A 17,105-nucleotide genomic window follows, 5' to 3' on the forward strand; every position below is an offset into this window, starting at 1 on the left:
AGCACGAGTATGTACGAATAAAGCACGGGCATACTCGGTCTAGCAAGGTTTGAACACGTTTTACATACGAATACATACGATTGTTGTACGTACGATTCCAAGTACGGACTAGTGCGGTCTGATACGATTAAACAAGTCTTTTACTCGATCGATTTACTCGGCTTTCACAGGGTTTATATAGGGTTCTACCGACTTTTGTTCGAGTTATGCTCAAAGTATTACATATTTTTGTATATTTTGATATATATTGACCCATATTGATGCTTTGGCTTAATAAGTTTTCGAACTTTCAACGAATAAACACCTATATATGTGAATAATAGTTATATAAAACAATGCCAGATGCAATATATGACAGAATAAGGGAATTAGAAATCATGATCAGACAGATAGATATTGTTGCGTCCCCCAGCTCACCAGGCTCGGCAGGGTCACGAGGTTGGAGTGATCGGCGGGCCCGGATGTCCCTTCTATGCGTGGGAACCTTTTTCTTTGGATGCATTCTAGTGCGATGCAGCAAGTACTCTGGGTAGATCTAGCAGTCGAGGGTGGCAGCAGGTTTTCGTTGTGCAATTCGTGCTGACGTAGAAAGACCGTACGAGGCCGTGTGAGACCGTCTATACCCGTACTATACCGTGTATGTCACATAATTATGATTCGTACTTGAACCGCATTGGTCGTATGGCGATCGTTTGGAACCGTATGTGCACTCGTGTGAATCGTACCGTGATCGTGTGAAATCCGGGTGTTACAGGCTTTATGTTTGAACCAATTATGACAATGACATTTAAGATGGATGGCCGATTCAAGCTTTATAGACATGGATGAAGTTTTCTTTTTCTTCTTTTAAAATACCAAATAATATGTATTAAAATATATGCTGTAAAATAATAAATAATCTGTTTTGGCCAGGTCATAGATATAATTTTCAACATAATTTCTCTTCAACAATATGCTTGAAATAATATTATAGGCATTTTAAATGCAATAAATGGCCAAATTAACAGAAGCACTTTTCTTTGAATGCGGGTTTCTTTGGGTTTATTTATTTTTGTCCAGAAATCATCATAATGGTGTCAATTCATCATTGTCTTAATAAGTAAAAATGCTGAATCATTATATAACCACTTTACCGTGATGCACCTAATGTGGTCCGCAATTATTTCTAGTACGCCGTTTCTATTAAGTACTCAAACGCTTAGACGAAATTAAAATACGTATGCGTCATGCATTTTTTTCAAAGGGCTTATTGATAATTTACTTATTGATTATTATACCTTAAACTTAAACAACAAATGTCTCTTTGTGTTTAGACAAGGTATATCGGTTTTATTCTAATTAAAAGCTGTCACGAACATGGTTTTTCATAGCCGTAATAACCAGGCCCTGTCAACGTTACGTCGCGTTTTACGACGTTTACGCATAATCTTGCATAATTATACAGCGGCACGGTATTATCACGTACCGTAAAATATATTTATTATTATTATTATAAAGGTAACGTAACGCAAAGACGAGAAAAACGTGTTAATCTATTTAACGTTTCGTTTCGCATGGTTTAAATTCGTTCCTCTTTTACCGCGACTGGAGTTTTGGGAAGACGGTAACGAAAGTGTCGCTAACGTGAATGGACGTGTGTTCTGTAGTCGCCCACATTTAATTGGTTCGTGATAATTAATAGATCGTGTAAGAAGTTAGTGAAAATTGTTTTGTAAATAATGAAAGGAGGAACAGACCAGAAGGTATCGGGACAATACAGCAATATGACCTACAGCAGTAAATATTTACCCAGAATTGATGCTGAAAAAGGATTTGATGCTCACGTAAGTTGTAATGGAATTAAAAAAAAATCCGCGAAATATCATATTAATAGAAAGGAGTATAAAATATTAAGAGTATAAAAACACAAACGGATTTTCATTCATAGTAAAGAAAATAAGGTAATATTTAAAGATTAATTCTATATTGTGAAATATATTTAGGATGTTTCTACTGTGAAATGTGATCTCTATTAAATCACTTTTTAACGAATATTTCATTATTTTCTATTATTCATTTTTTTCTTTTTCTTTTTGTTTTCTTACTAAATTAGAATAGACCTGATAGAAAATGCTGACATGCATAACTCTTGAAAATTGAAACACTTGGTTATCAAGTAAAAATAAAAAGTGAAAATATTTACAGTGAATATGAAATATATTTCACTGGGAGGTTTCATTTCTTGAGCACGTTGGCAGGAAGAAAGTATTAGAAACCAATCTGAAAATAAGAAATTCATAGAAAAATACTTGTCCTTACTTTCGATGCTTTGAGCAGGAAGTCCCCATAAGTTTTCTTTAAAAGATATGCAACATTAAGGTTGAACTTTTTTGCATTTTTATCGAGATTTGAATAATGTTTGACAATATTACTTTAAATCGATAAAAATAACTGATAATAGCGTTTCTTTTGCATTTGTCTTTCTTTATTATTAGCATTGTTTATAAAACAGGCAACTTTACAAATTCAGACTCTTGTTTTCTGAATATAAAAAACTAGTCGCCATTAAATATATCTAAACATGAAGAATAAATGAAGCCTGTATAGTTATGTCGCGTCAATTGTAAGATATGAAACCATTTAAAAAAAATTCTTGATTCTGATGACATTTATTCAGTACAATATATCCGTACATATTCATACACCTACCGTACTTCTTTTTTATATTTTTCGATATTTTTCGAACCTAACTTTAATATATTTTCAATAACAAAAATTACACTTATGTTTCGAAAAGACATTGGTCTGAAGTTTGCTTTCAAATATGAACTATACTGTAGCTTTTCTAAGCTTACGTAATGACCTAACAAAAAGCGAAGACAAACTCCGTGTTCTGACAGTGCACACATTATAGACTATAAACGTCATTGGCTTCAAATGTCATCTTTTAAGTTGATGACTATTTTAAAGTCATCCCGTACACGATTTTCTCATGATGACCTACTGAAGAATTTACATTTTGTAGTTTTATTCCCACAATAAATACAGCAAAAATGTATTAGATACTATGTCTGAAGGGGAAAGTAAAAACTCATTATTATAACAAGTACAAAAAGTAATGAATAAGGATAATGTCTAAAGGCGAAAAGTAAAAACTCTTTATTATTAGTTTATTACAACTATGAAAAGTAGAGATTAAGGATAGAAAGAAAATTAATAATAACGTTATCCTTTGTTTTCCGTATTTGTAAATGTTTACGTTACGTATTATATTTAACCGTTGACGTAATCACGTCATGTAAAGTGTAACAATTAATTAATAACAACACTAATTTGCGATTTGACAGAAGTTCACAGTTTGTAATGAAGTGCAGAGTTTGCATTTGTGACATAAGGTCGTCTTGGGATACTGAAAGTATAACGCGTAAAAACATCATGCATGTCAAGTTAACTATAGTTACAATATTTATATATGTATCAGTCACGCAGAGGCGTCTGTGACCGAGTGGTTAAGGTCGTTGACATCAAAGCACTTGTCCCGCACCGCGATGAGTTCGCATCCCACTAGGATGTTAGGTTGCAATACAAGCTAGCTTAGTGAACGTCGATGGTTCTTCTCCGGTGCCCGTTCGTACCTGACCTGAAATAATAAACGGAGGAGCACATAAGGTCTTTCTATCCAGTAAAGCTTTGCCCTTGATTGTGTTGATGCGACGTAAAACACAACTAAAAATGAGTCACACAAGTCTACACGCTCATTTCCCGATTTGCCAGACGGCATGTATAAACACGTTAATTTTCAGACTAATTAAAATGACTACATTTTAAGAAATTAAAGCACTGAAATACTGAAATTACTGTCAATGAATTCCAGGAAGCCATATTAAAAGCGAACGCACGGACGAAAAAATGGATCGCACATTCTGTGGCAGTGGGCAGTGTGGCTGTGTTGACCCTTGCCGGGATCATGGTGGGACTTTATTTGTCGGGAAACTTAAAAGACGAAAAGCAAGAACTGGTAAGTGAAGATAAACCGTATTAAGTCCTTACATGTTAAACCCTGAGTTTATAAAAAATCGTATTTCATTAGAATAACCACTAAAAGAAACAAATATCATCTTAGAATACTGAAAAAGTAATACCATCATGCATGTCAAATTAACCATATCGCCTAGGTCAATATGTCATCTTACGGCGAATATCACATCATATTCAATGGCTCTCTAGTCAATAATTGTATCTTACACAAAGATAACTGTTGAAGAATTAGAGAAAAACATGTAATATATAGGCATATTCGACTGGTTGTTATGTGGCTTTCATTTGCAGAGGGTTTTTAATTCATGTTTGAATCTATATCTGAAACTGTTTATACTAGTATATTAAATAATTTTGTAATTAATTCAAAATGTGCGTGGACGACGTCAAAGTAACGTCACATGATGTACGTATGTGAATTTAGTTTATTCATCTATGACATAATAGTTAAAACAACTCCCTTATTGTGATTCTACAACACACCAAAAGTAATGAAAATGAATTAATTCTGCTCCTTATTTTACTGTTTATTCCCATTACATGTGGAACCTATCCTATCCCCCAAGTCTAAAGCACTTCCACAGAAAGCGCGATAGCTCAGTTGGTTAGACCACTGACTGCCACTCCTGAGGTTCCGGGTTCGATCCTGGGTAACAACCTTGGGATTTTTCAGAAACACTTTCAGTGTTTCCCACCTAACTAGAGGTTTACCGATACGAAACCCAGGTAATCCTCGCATGTATCAGTGCTATACACTGGGCATGTAAAAGAACCAATAGGAGCTAGGGACTGGTTCCCGGATTCCCTTGTATCTCATAGCTGTCTCTAGAGTCTGCTGAGGTAAGGACCTACTGGAAATAAGTGCTTGCACTTTCGTAGGTTATGCTTGACCGCCCTGTCTAAAGAAAATCAATCAATCAATAAAAGCCCTCATTTTATAACATGATAAAGCATTGTTTTATATATGAATTATGAGTGTTTGTAATATGAATGGAAGAGAAAACTATTGTTACATTTTTTGTCAAATTCAACATCATCATTTTGGACTGTTTTTGAAGACATTTTTGTGCTACTTTCTTAATTTATAATACATTGTAGTCATTTGCGTTTTTTGTTGAGTGTGAGCACTTTAACAGAAGTGGTTAATAATCAAAATTGTAGCAAGCTTAACCATATCCTAGTAAATGTGCCGCAAACAAACTAGACGGAACAAAATTCTTGGTATTTCAAAAATCCAAATCCGTATTGCATGTAATTGCTAGGTCGAATGTTTTGTATTCAATGTATACAGTTATCACATGATTATTACCAAATTTGTTTGTTTATTTTTAGTGTTACTACAACAACATAATTAATAATTTTGGCGACAATGTGATCGTGGACTAATAGAAAAAAAACAAAAACAAGTTTTAGGTCATAGACCACTATTTTTTGTATAGATATATGTAACGTTTGACCTAAGTTAATCAGGTGTATTTTGAAATAGTTCTGACCTCTTTCATACGTCATTGGAGTTAAGGCAAAGGATACCAAAATGTGTACATTTTAGATTCAAACGTACAGTAGATTTATAAACCTATGTAAGTTTTGAAGACAGTCATGTGGACACATTCCAATTTTCGCAATATTAACAAAAATAGGTATTTTCGGTTATTACAAATATGCATTCTTATTCATGACGTCATATATAACTAAATTTAGCAAAGTGTGGTCACAACGTAACACCATACTGTATCATAACCAAAAAACATCGCAACAAGGAATGACTTTACAAGAAAATCATTATTTTTGCACATAATTTACATGGTTATAACTAATGACCGCAATTAGGCAGTTAGTCGTTGTTTCTTCAATTAGCGCTAACTTTGACTCGGCCGGCTTGACAATCAACAAATTATTTGCCTACAATATAATAAGCGGTATATATCATGCATGCGTGCTGAACAGGCAAACATTATCCCCGCAAATGTCAAAGGTTTGAAAATATACCTATAAATCAATGACAATATGACAGTTTACACAGGTATACCTTGTGTGTAGATAAGTGACAATTATTAATTATGAAAAATACAATTGATAAAAAAATATGTTCGCATCATGAACAGTACTCGGATGTAGCCTTTTGTGGGCAATATTTATAAAAATTTCTCACTCCGCATTTTGCCATGAAACTTACTTATAATTATACAGTTAAAGTATGTAAATTATTAATGCATTAAGTTTTGTATAAATTTGCCTTGAGACACTCATTTTGATGTCCTCATTTGAAACAATAACTTCCTTTGTAAAGCTAGGAAAGTTTGCTATGTCTCATGTCTAGCGATAAAGGCTATTTATAGACATTTGAATGTAGCTATGTTTAAAATGATTTAATAATGATATACATAAATGAATATATTTGTATGTCTTAAATTATAAATAGGCCTATGCTAATTATTTGATGATGTCAATATATTTTTTTCCTGAAACTGTAGCTATAAGATATACATATACATATAATTATTTCCATGCAATGATAAAAAATAATGTGTTCTTGGCAAAAAAATCTACGTGCCCCTACATATATAATGATTATATTTATAAGAATAAATAATTTCACTATAATTATATAGATCAATTTAACATGAAATAAATAACTTTACTCACTCATAGTTTAAAGTTTTTGATTGCTGACACGTTTTTATTTGTTTGGGTCGTCAGACCAAACAAATAATGGTAGCGAAATTTCAGACTCTAATGCTGTTAATTGCAAATGCCGAAAGTAGTCCGTTTTTTTGAAGCGGTTACTTCCCTTTATATGTAACACTAAGGCCGAAAAAAATCAGGGGAGATCACTGCGTAAATATGGTCACATGACAAGCGCATTAATTTTCAAGCAAAATAATTCCCGAATGGTCGAAGATTTCTAATATTGTTTTATTCTTTATAGATATACATGCTTAAAGTAAGCTCCATGATTATTTACACCTGTGTTAAACAACAGTTAGCGCCGTTACAAACCCTAATTTACAATAATATGGTTTTCTTCAGGCCGTTAACATATAAATTCACCGTGACCGAGTGGTTTGCGCGCTCGCTTAGGAAGTGAGAGGTCTGGAGTTCAAATCCCAGTTAAGGCAACTCTTTTTTTTCAAATTGTTTAAGTCAAATAAACATTGGATTGAATATCAGTGTTGCAATTAGTCTTATAGCCAATCCTCTACAATTAAAACGCTGGAAAGCATTGGTGGCACTATACAAAAACAAATTGTTTTATAATCTCACAACCTTCACCTTTCTGACATTCTGAGACCCAAACAAATTCTGCGCCTTCTGTGCTTTGATTTAACATTTCTGCCATTTGTTTTATTATACGGCCCACGACATTCCATTTCCTGATACGACCCGAACATTGCATGTATCTTATTATAAGTTTAATTCTGACGACCCGAACATTGCATGTATCTTATTATAAGTTTGATAAGTCAGTATTAAATTTGACATATTAATTTTAAATTTATGATTATAAACCATCAGACTCTTTACGCTGTTATTCATTTCCGTTTTGGATTTACACGAATGGTGTATTAATGCAAAATGATTGATTTTATGCTAATTATACCGAAATTGACAATAAATAAATAAATAAATAAATAAATAAAAGCAGAGTCATACTTTTAAAATATGTGAAAAATATAAAACTATTTGAATATCTATGAGTTGGTCTATAGAAACTTAAAAAAGGCTGATTGTATCGGCAAATCAGTAGTTTTAAACATACTCTAATTGATATGTTAACAAAGTATAATACAGTTTAACAATTTTATACTAAGCTGAAGCAACCTTTTGACGGCAATCTCTTCAGCAATTTTGAGATTAATTTGATACTATAACAATGTTTTGCGTACGGGTGTTAAGCGTTCAAAACTTCGCAATACTATTGAACAATGAAAAGAATGTAATACAAATGTAGTAAATTTACTAAAATGTCATAGACCGCTTAATTTATCATAGTGGTACTAGCAGATTAGATAGACTAACAATGTTTGAGAGTGAATGTACATGTACACCAAAAGAAAATGTAGATAATCTTAAAAGAAATGTAGATAATCTTAAAACTATCATTTAGTAAATGTAAATTTCGTTCAAAATTGTGATAGCCAATTGCCAATGAAACGTCTGTTCTGTGATACATTTTTGCATGTATTTTTTATTGAACATGTATAATCGAATATCATGTTGTCATTATTCACATGTACATAAACTGATAAAATTATAAAATTCAAGAAATCTCATGCAGAAAAGACCGCCATTTTCACTACAAACTCACTAGAACAACAGTGTAGCCATAATGATTTTAACCTTGACATATAGATGTACCAAATAAGTTGTTTGGCATACAGAAGTCGCCAAATTTGACATTAAGGGCCCCTTATATTAGATATATGATGTAATACCACCCATAATTCAAAATCATTTCCTCCTAAAATTTATTATCGGAGAGTATAAGTTGAAATGAAACAATAATATGTAACAACAAGGGCGGTGAACGGAATTGCTTTTTGTCTCAAGTCCGAAAAAGTTGGTCTAGTTGTGATATTGACTATAAATAAAAAAAGTACATTTGATTAAGATGTTCTCTTTCAATTTGTTACAATTAATCACTTATTTTTATTCTGTCCCTGGAAAATAAACAGTCACGATAACTTCTAACACGTTGACTTTGCTCAGGATGTTCCATTTTTTGTATTGTTTCAGCCGGTGGTAGAAGAGAATGCATTGGCTGGACGGGGTGACGCTCTAACTGGCGGGGCGATGGCTGGAGGAGCAGACAAAAGAAAACTTGACGGAAGTTTGAACGCCTTGGTTAGTATTTTAGCATGTCCATCATGATAATTTTATATATCTATAGAAATAATTCAAGTCACAAGTCTTCAGAACGTAATTCAATGTACTATTTTTTTTCAAACTGAATAACGTTGAATCAGCAACACGGTAATAAACTATAATGTGCTCAAAGACACTATAATTATTGATAAATTCAACAAAAATTTATCTAATTTAATTAAGGCTTAAAAGACGTATTGAAGTCAATTATAATAATCATTAATCAGCTGGAAATACTTCATTTTCAGGGCGGGATTGCGGCAACTACACAAAGACCGACGCCCCCGCCACCGGTACAAAATAACTTTGATGCTGGTTTAGTATTAGCAGCGTCTGGTACAGATGTTATCGAAAATGTCCAAGACACCGTTAGTGATATTTCAGAAAACATGAACGAGGCAGTCAGCAATGCTGCTGATACAGTGGCTGATGTCGCTGATACAGCGGCTGATATCGTCGGCGATCTTCTTGAGATGCCCGGTGAAATGGCTGAACACGCAGGGGAACTACTTGGTGATTTAGATAATTCAATGATGGAAACCCTGAATGAAATGTCAGAAAATGTGAATGATAACGTCGAAGAAATGATAGAAAACCAACAGTCATTAACAGAATCGGACGCATTAAGCATGGAAGACCTTCTAGAAACAATGGAAGATCAAGTTGAAAATGCCCTAGAACTTCTAACCGAGCCTAACGAACTTATTGAGGAAATTCTTGAGCAAGCAGGAGATGTAAATGATGATTCCAATGACAGTGACAGTAGCGAATCAAATGACGATGACAGTGACAGTAAGGATGATGATGGTGACGACGATAGTGATAGCAGTGATGATGACGATGAAAGTAATAGCAAGGATGATAATGATGATGATGACAGTGATAACAGCAGCGATGACAGTGATGATAAAGATGATGACAGTGATGATAACAGCGAAGATAATGACGAAAACGATAGTAAAAGCGATGATAGTGACAGTGATGACAACGATGATGATGACGATAGTAAAAGTGACGACAGTGATGATAGTAAGGACGACAGCAAAGACGATTCAAATGATGATAGCAAGGATAGCGACGATAGTGACAGCAAAGACAGCGACGATAGTGACAGCAAAGATAGCAATGAAAGTGACAGCAAAGATAGTGACGATGATGATAGCAAAGACAGCGACGATAGCGACAGCAAAGATAGCGATGATAGTGACAGCAAAGATAGCGACGACAGCGACAGCAAAGATAGCGATGATAGTAAAAGCAAAGAGAGCGACAGCAAAGATAGCGACGATAGTGACAGTAAAGAAAGCGAGGATAGCGACAGCAAAGATAGCGACGAAAGTGACAGCAAAGATAGCGACGAAAGTGACAGCAAAGACACTAATGATGACGGTCGAGAAACTGATGATATAAGCGATATATTTGAAGAAATTTTCGACAGCAAAGATATTCCTGATGGTATGGATTTTGATAGTACTGTAGACAGTTTTAGTGACTTGATAGATAATGCTCTTGAGCAAGCCAATGATAACGCAAATGCTGCTAATTTAGCAGATACTGCTAATATAGCAGATACTGCTAGCGATGCTTTTGGGCCCTTTAATGTGATTTACGCAAATGACGACAGCAATTTAGATAATTTTAGAGATTTGTATAGTCATATTGGCGATTCTGTCTCTGATAGCGTAAGTTCAGTTTTTGAACAGGCTGGCGATGCTGTTGAAGAAGGTGGTGACCATATTGTAGACTTTGTAGACCGTGTAGTAGACACTGGCATCGAGATGGTCGACGAGGTAAGTTAATCAAAGCAGAGCATGATGTGGTGGAATACCGTGAAAAAGGCAATGTATTGAATGCTATACCAATTTATTTCCCCCTGCATGGACCTTTTGCATGTTTATATCAGGTAATGAATGATTTACATAAAGGAATGTGGCGGTATTGTTTTGGATTTTCGGAGATGTTTGTTGCAAATGCTTAAATTGAGCAATGAATTATGAGTTATGTGTTGTTGAAAAAAATGTTTTACTAAATAATGATACCAAAGTCTGAAATGATTCATTCGGTAACGAAGCAAATAAATGTTTATCATTATGATAATCTTCTAAAATTCCTGTACGTAATCGGTAATCAAAAACTTTTAACTGACCGCATGATTAGCCAGTGTATCATGGTTATCAAATATATGTTTGTGTACATAAAATACCAAGCAAAGTAATTTAGACAGACATGTCCATGAATTTTGATTAAAAAAGTACACAAGTCGCACATAAGACAGGTTTTAATAAAATCATATGTTGGAGAAACAGATCCGCCACATTTCTGTTAAAAGAAAGAAGTTGGATATATAAAAGTAAGACATCACGTGGCATGAAATTTTACCGGAAATGACCATGGTTGGTACCCTGCATGAATTTGAAGGTATGCATGACTTTTTGCACGAGCATAAAATTACTTCATCTTTTAATTAAAGGTAAGTTCAAACAAGCAAGCTGGCATGAAAGGCGTGGCGTGGCGTTTCTTTTTTATTTTTGCTGCAGAATGGCGTGTCTTGATGCATGATTGAACTTTGTTTAGCATGTGACGCATGCCCTTAAAATAGCCCTTTTTTGATTGATTGATTTTAAACAAGAGCGATATTGCATGATTTTTATAACGCATGATTTTCGATTTTTTTTGGGTTATTTTTCGAGTCCATTGAACTTTCGTATCGTGGTAATAATTGTTTGTTTTAATTATCATCAATTAATTATATGATATGACATTTCTTAAATAATAATTAACACAAGAGTATTGGTTTTTATGCATGTATATATATTATTTTGATACATGATATTTGTTTAGTGATATAAAACAAATAACATTAAAAAGGACAACGACCGTGCTTTGCGGTTATTGCTCTGAATAGTTACGTATAAAGCTATCTAATTATAGTACACCATCTAGTTCTTTTTATGCAACATTTGTATTGGTATCTTATGCATCATTCTGACAGATTTATAGGTGCGGTGCATTTTTGTTTTTCAATTATAAAATGAATATATGAACGCTGTAAATAATTAAACTGAACATAAGAACATAGTTAAAGATTAAGGCATGCACTTAAAATGTCTATCATAAGACAATAGAGTTAGGTTTGATAATCAAAAAACGTTATTCACTGTGCAATAAATACAAACAACACAATGGTAAGACATTGTTACCAGCTATATATATTGTAAGCTATGCGGACGACGGGATATAGACAACACTGTTTTTTGACATTTTAAATAAGATTAACAATAAAATATTGCATATGAAAGTATTTTGTTCAGATTAAAGTGAGTGCATCAGGTCATTAGGTTATTTGGCCATTTGTAAAAAGGGAAATAATTCATCGTAATTAATTGTGGATTGAGAAATATTTCACAAACGTGTCGTCAGAAAGGGACAGGTCAAACCAATAAATACGGCAGATATGTGAACTTAACAAATAAATGTAATTGAGAATGTCAATCATAAGTGACCCACCTATAAACATAAATTAACAACGGATAAAACGTGGTAAAATATGTACATACAATAAAGAGACCAGCATACGGTCAAAGTGAAAGACGTACATATTTTGAATTTATTTTTTTTGTATTTGGAAAATATATTTCATATAGATCTACAAAGCATAAAAAAGAAAAAGGACCCCCTTCAAAAGCAAAACAAAAAACAAAACTTTTGACAATTTTTTCACTTCTAATAAGTGAATTAATTAGAGCACAACAATCATTAATTATTCTTTGAAAGGGAGTCACATGTTAAATCCGTCATATTATTCTACATTTTAATTAGGTGACCTTTCACAAGTGCTGCTTATCCAAATAGATGACCAACAAAATGGCAAAAGTTCACAAACTACCTAAATTGGTGATAAAACTCTTTGGTTTAATGATGAAATAACTCAAAAGTGTCGTGATACATTTATAAGCGTCATATTAAATAAGTTATTGTAGAAAAGTAGTTGGACACATTTCACAGATCTTAATTAATACGACATTGGCTTGATTTTCCCCTCGAGAAGTCAAAAAGTTCAGTTAGTAAGTCATCTCTTGACACACTCATTTATAGCCTGCTCTAAAATGATCTTTCATGTGACTTATTAACACGATCTTTAGAGATCTTATCGATTCTTTTTCCGTAGTTATAGCATCAAGATCATTTAGGTTCTTTTCTTTATTAAAAAAATGCGAAAGTTGAAACATGAAGTAGCGGTTTTTGTAATTTTTGTTGTTTATTTTGCATGATATGTTAAAGCATGATCAACATATTTCAAAAAAGGAAAGAAACATACAAATCCGTTGTTTATTTCTTTGTCATACTATATGTCGTTACATTAAACTTTAAATAGTGTACTTTAAGAGTACGAATTGTTTATGATACGAATCATTCCCGAGATTCGAAATAAAGATTCACGTGAAAAGAAAGACAACAATGCTATTTGAAATGTAAATACATGTACTTACACTTAATCCTTACTATTTAAATATATATGTAAAGAATTTAAGAAGTCTAAAGTCTGTACCAGTCCGTCCTTTGAGTTCAGCCATATTCACGTCATTGTATCACTCGGATTTTAATAGTAACATATTTATTACATTTTAGATGTAAAAAGCACTTCAGAGGATAATGATGATAAAGAAGACAAAAATGATAAAGATGACTCTGCCACTAAAGATTCAGATGATTCTAGTTCCGATTCCCTTTCTAAAAGATTTGAATTTCCTTCTTCAAAAGCAGACGACAGCGATGACAGCGGCTTACTTTCTATTCTTTCTAACAAGCGTTCAAATGACGAAGATTCGGATTTAACGGAAAGGATTCTTGAGACGACTTCCGGTGTTCTCAGTGGAAGATTACCAGAAACACAGGATTCAGAAGACGTAGATATTGGAGAAAGATTTAGTTTTCAAAACCCATTATCAAATATAGATATTTCAGACAGAATAAGTGACGGTGTTGACACAATGCGAGACTATACAAACATGGATGATTCTGGTTTCCCAAATCTAAGTTATGATTTTCAAAACCCAGTTAGTCACGTCAACGACTTTGTAAGTGACATTTCGGACACGTTCCAAAATACGGTTAAACAGGCGAGTGAATTTGTTAGTGATTTTTCGGACACATTTCAAAATCCAATGAGTCACGTGGGCGAATTTGTAAGTGATATTTCGGATACGTTCCCTGATCGCCCAGCACCGGATTTCTCTCTCCCAGAGTTTACATTAGACACGTCTTCTTATTTCACGAACCAAAACGAGAATTCTGATCATTGGTTAAATGGTGGTTTGAGCACATTCGATAACAGCCCATCTAATTTTGGTAACAATGAGGAGAGTGAGGAATTCCATTCCGAAAATGAAGAATCTTCGTGGGACGATTAATTTATGTAACCTTATTTAATTTGAGGACAGGTCTCTGAATGACTATTTAATTATTGGAAGTGCATGGATTTTAAGTAGGCTGAGTAAGACTCGCATAAAGCAAACTTGTGTTATGAAAGTCCTATTTATTTATGAATTGATATTTATTTTTTTATATTAAAACAAAACCAAAGATAACCATTTTAAGCATAGCTTAGAGGACAAAATTATTTTTGAAGAGGAAAAATGCATTCCTACTAGTGTAAAAGCATAATTGATTATGTATTTTTTTCTGTCTTTCAAGAAAGTAAATTAATCAATTATTTAAATATTTTAAGATGAACGGAATTTTGCATCTAGTTAATGATGGTCCAATGCCTATATATAGTTACAAATTTATGACTTGTGGTCACAGGTATAAATTTATAACTTGTGGCGTTTTTATGAAGTGATGGTGATTCATTTATTTCAACATTTAAGTTCTTGCTCGTATTTGTTTGTTTCAACGTATTTGTTTGTTTCAACGATAAGATTTTTTTATATTTTTTTCTCCGACACAAACTGGTTAAAACTTGTTTTCGGCCCGTATGCTTACAATAATTTTTTGCGAATTTACATATTTTACTTTGCATATACATGTACTTTAAATTTTCTTGTCAACACCAAGGAGAAAACAACAATGTTATTTCAAAATTTCTTTGTTTTTATACCTTTATAAAAAATCTGACAATTAACTGACAATTGTAACTAGTATATTTGGGCTTTTTGATTTATTAATACGTCGGCTAAACGACGTAATTCATAGTTGTTGTTTTTTTGGATATGATATATCAAAATCAGACAAGTATCCTGCTGACATTTGAATGGATTTGATCAGAATTAGTAAAATAGTAACTTACTGGGATTACAATATCAAAATACACCGTCGACTCCCGTTATCTCGAAGTCATCGAGACCGTCTAAAGATGTCGAGATAACGAAATGTCGAGGTAAACGTATTAGAGTTTGAACAAGAAAGAAACTCATATTATTATCATTATTACAAAAAAATGAGCTAAAACAACATAGATCCTAGAGAGACATCAGCAGATGTAGGCTCGTTTTAAACGCTTATTTCGAACTTTTATAGTAACTTTTTAAAGTAAATACAAAAATGTACGGAAACAAGTCTAGTAAAAAGGATGATTTGTCCTAGAGCTTTTTATTTTGCTTTATTATCAAACATAATGATTAGGTTTGAGGAAAATATTGCTTTTCTAGCTTCAAAACTGACTTTCTTTTGACTAATCATCTGATTTTAAGGTATAGAATGGTGGCCGGTTCCTGCTTAAAATATATTTTCGTCACATTTGTAATATTTCTTATGATGTTTTAATCATGTTTGCTGAAGTAACAGTCCAAATTTTTTGTTAAATAAATCTGTTAAAAATGACTTGATTTTCACGTATTTATCTATAGTCGCTTTAAAGATTTACTTGTGGACAGCAAGTCTTACTGTAGAATATAAAGGTATTTTAATATGTTTTTGGAGGATTGAGCTTGGAACTTATTTTCTACCTTCCGGAAGGTATTATGTCACAAGACTGTGGCGTCTTCTAGAAACAGTTTAAATTGTGATCGAATGGGGGTTTTCAAAAGCGTCCTATAATCTAAATATAGCTTAAATACAGAACCAGTCCACATTTTTTAAGATGGCGGCACCCTATTAACTAAGAATGTTTATCAAACTTGGTAAACTTAGAGATATAATTATATTTTTTATTCATTATATTATTTATTGTGATTTTAGATTAACTTATACACGTCATACATGTTATCGAAGAGCGCTACAGCCCTCAAGGGGTCTGCGGCCCCGTTCGGACTTGAGGTGGACTTTTACCCAATATATGATATTGCATCAAATTACTATTTGTTTACATGTTTAGTTTGTTATGGTAAGTTAGGCCGACATAACGTATCCGTTACGGAACCGTCCGAGAAAATACGACTGTGGAAGTCGACGAGGTGCTCCGAATGTTCGTACCTCCAGTCTTATTTCCCTCCTTATTTTCCCACTACCGACCATTTTGCTGAACTTAATAGTTAGGCTGCATTATGTCTACTCTGAATGAAGTGCGTTTGACATTCGTTTGTAAATTAAGTAACCAATTTAAAATTATGATATCAACATGCGGACTGTTTTGAGTGAGCGTTACTTGATTCAGTACTAGTTCTATCCAGTTTATCAGCAAATAACAACATTTTACTGTTTACTGAAAACTGAACCAACAGCGGAGGACAAACTTGAAAAACACACAAGGCACGCCAAAGATTTGAATGCAAAAGTTCAAGGTCCTTTAACTTACAGATGAAGAAGTGTCTATAAGCTGATCAATACGTTCCTGCACAATTGGAATAAAACAATAATTTTTCTGAGTTATTACGTAAGAAGTCGCAATCAGTAAGAAAGAAAGAAAAAATAAAATGAAAATAATATTATTAATAAACAACAACAACAACAGAACCGCAAATATACTACGATACGTTATATAGTTATGGATAAAATACATGTAGAATATAAATAAATACAGGATTGATTTCCCATCCATTGTCGTTTATTTTTATAATCTAAATAGCGTCATAATATTATGCAGTGTCTGCCAATAGTAAGCCATGAATAATTCAAAATAGATTTGAATACAGAAATTTATTATATACCACGGAGCAGCTTTATCTGTACTAAAAGTCTGTGTATATACTTGTAAATTAAATAAAGAGAAATATCACGACTTAAATGACATTCGTGGAAATATTGATTAAATAAAAAACCGTATTTTCCCTGTAAAAAAAATA

The 17,105-nt window shown here is 33.1% G+C and overlaps 1 protein-coding gene across 1 annotated transcript; it reads left to right on the forward strand.

Moving 5' to 3' along the window:
• The first annotated feature begins 1,507 nt into the window (after positions 1–1,507).
• LOC132754249 (dentin sialophosphoprotein-like) lies at positions 1,508–15,705 on the forward strand. Its single transcript, XM_060744872.1, has 5 exons — positions 1,508–1,823; positions 3,854–3,997; positions 8,755–8,862; positions 9,132–10,338; positions 13,513–15,705. Exons 1-5 carry the CDS (start codon positions 1,719–1,721, stop codon positions 14,292–14,294), a joined length of 2,346 nt encoding a protein of 781 aa, XP_060600855.1. The 5' UTR covers positions 1,508–1,718; the 3' UTR covers positions 14,295–15,705.
• Positions 15,706–17,105: the final 1,400 nt, after the last annotated feature.

This window comes from Ruditapes philippinarum, unplaced genomic scaffold (assembly GCF_026571515.1).
Source record: "Ruditapes philippinarum isolate M1 unplaced genomic scaffold, ASM2657151v2 ctg3862_1_1_1_1, whole genome shotgun sequence".
In the NCBI taxonomy this organism is placed as follows: domain Eukaryota; kingdom Metazoa; phylum Mollusca; class Bivalvia; order Venerida; family Veneridae; genus Ruditapes; species Ruditapes philippinarum.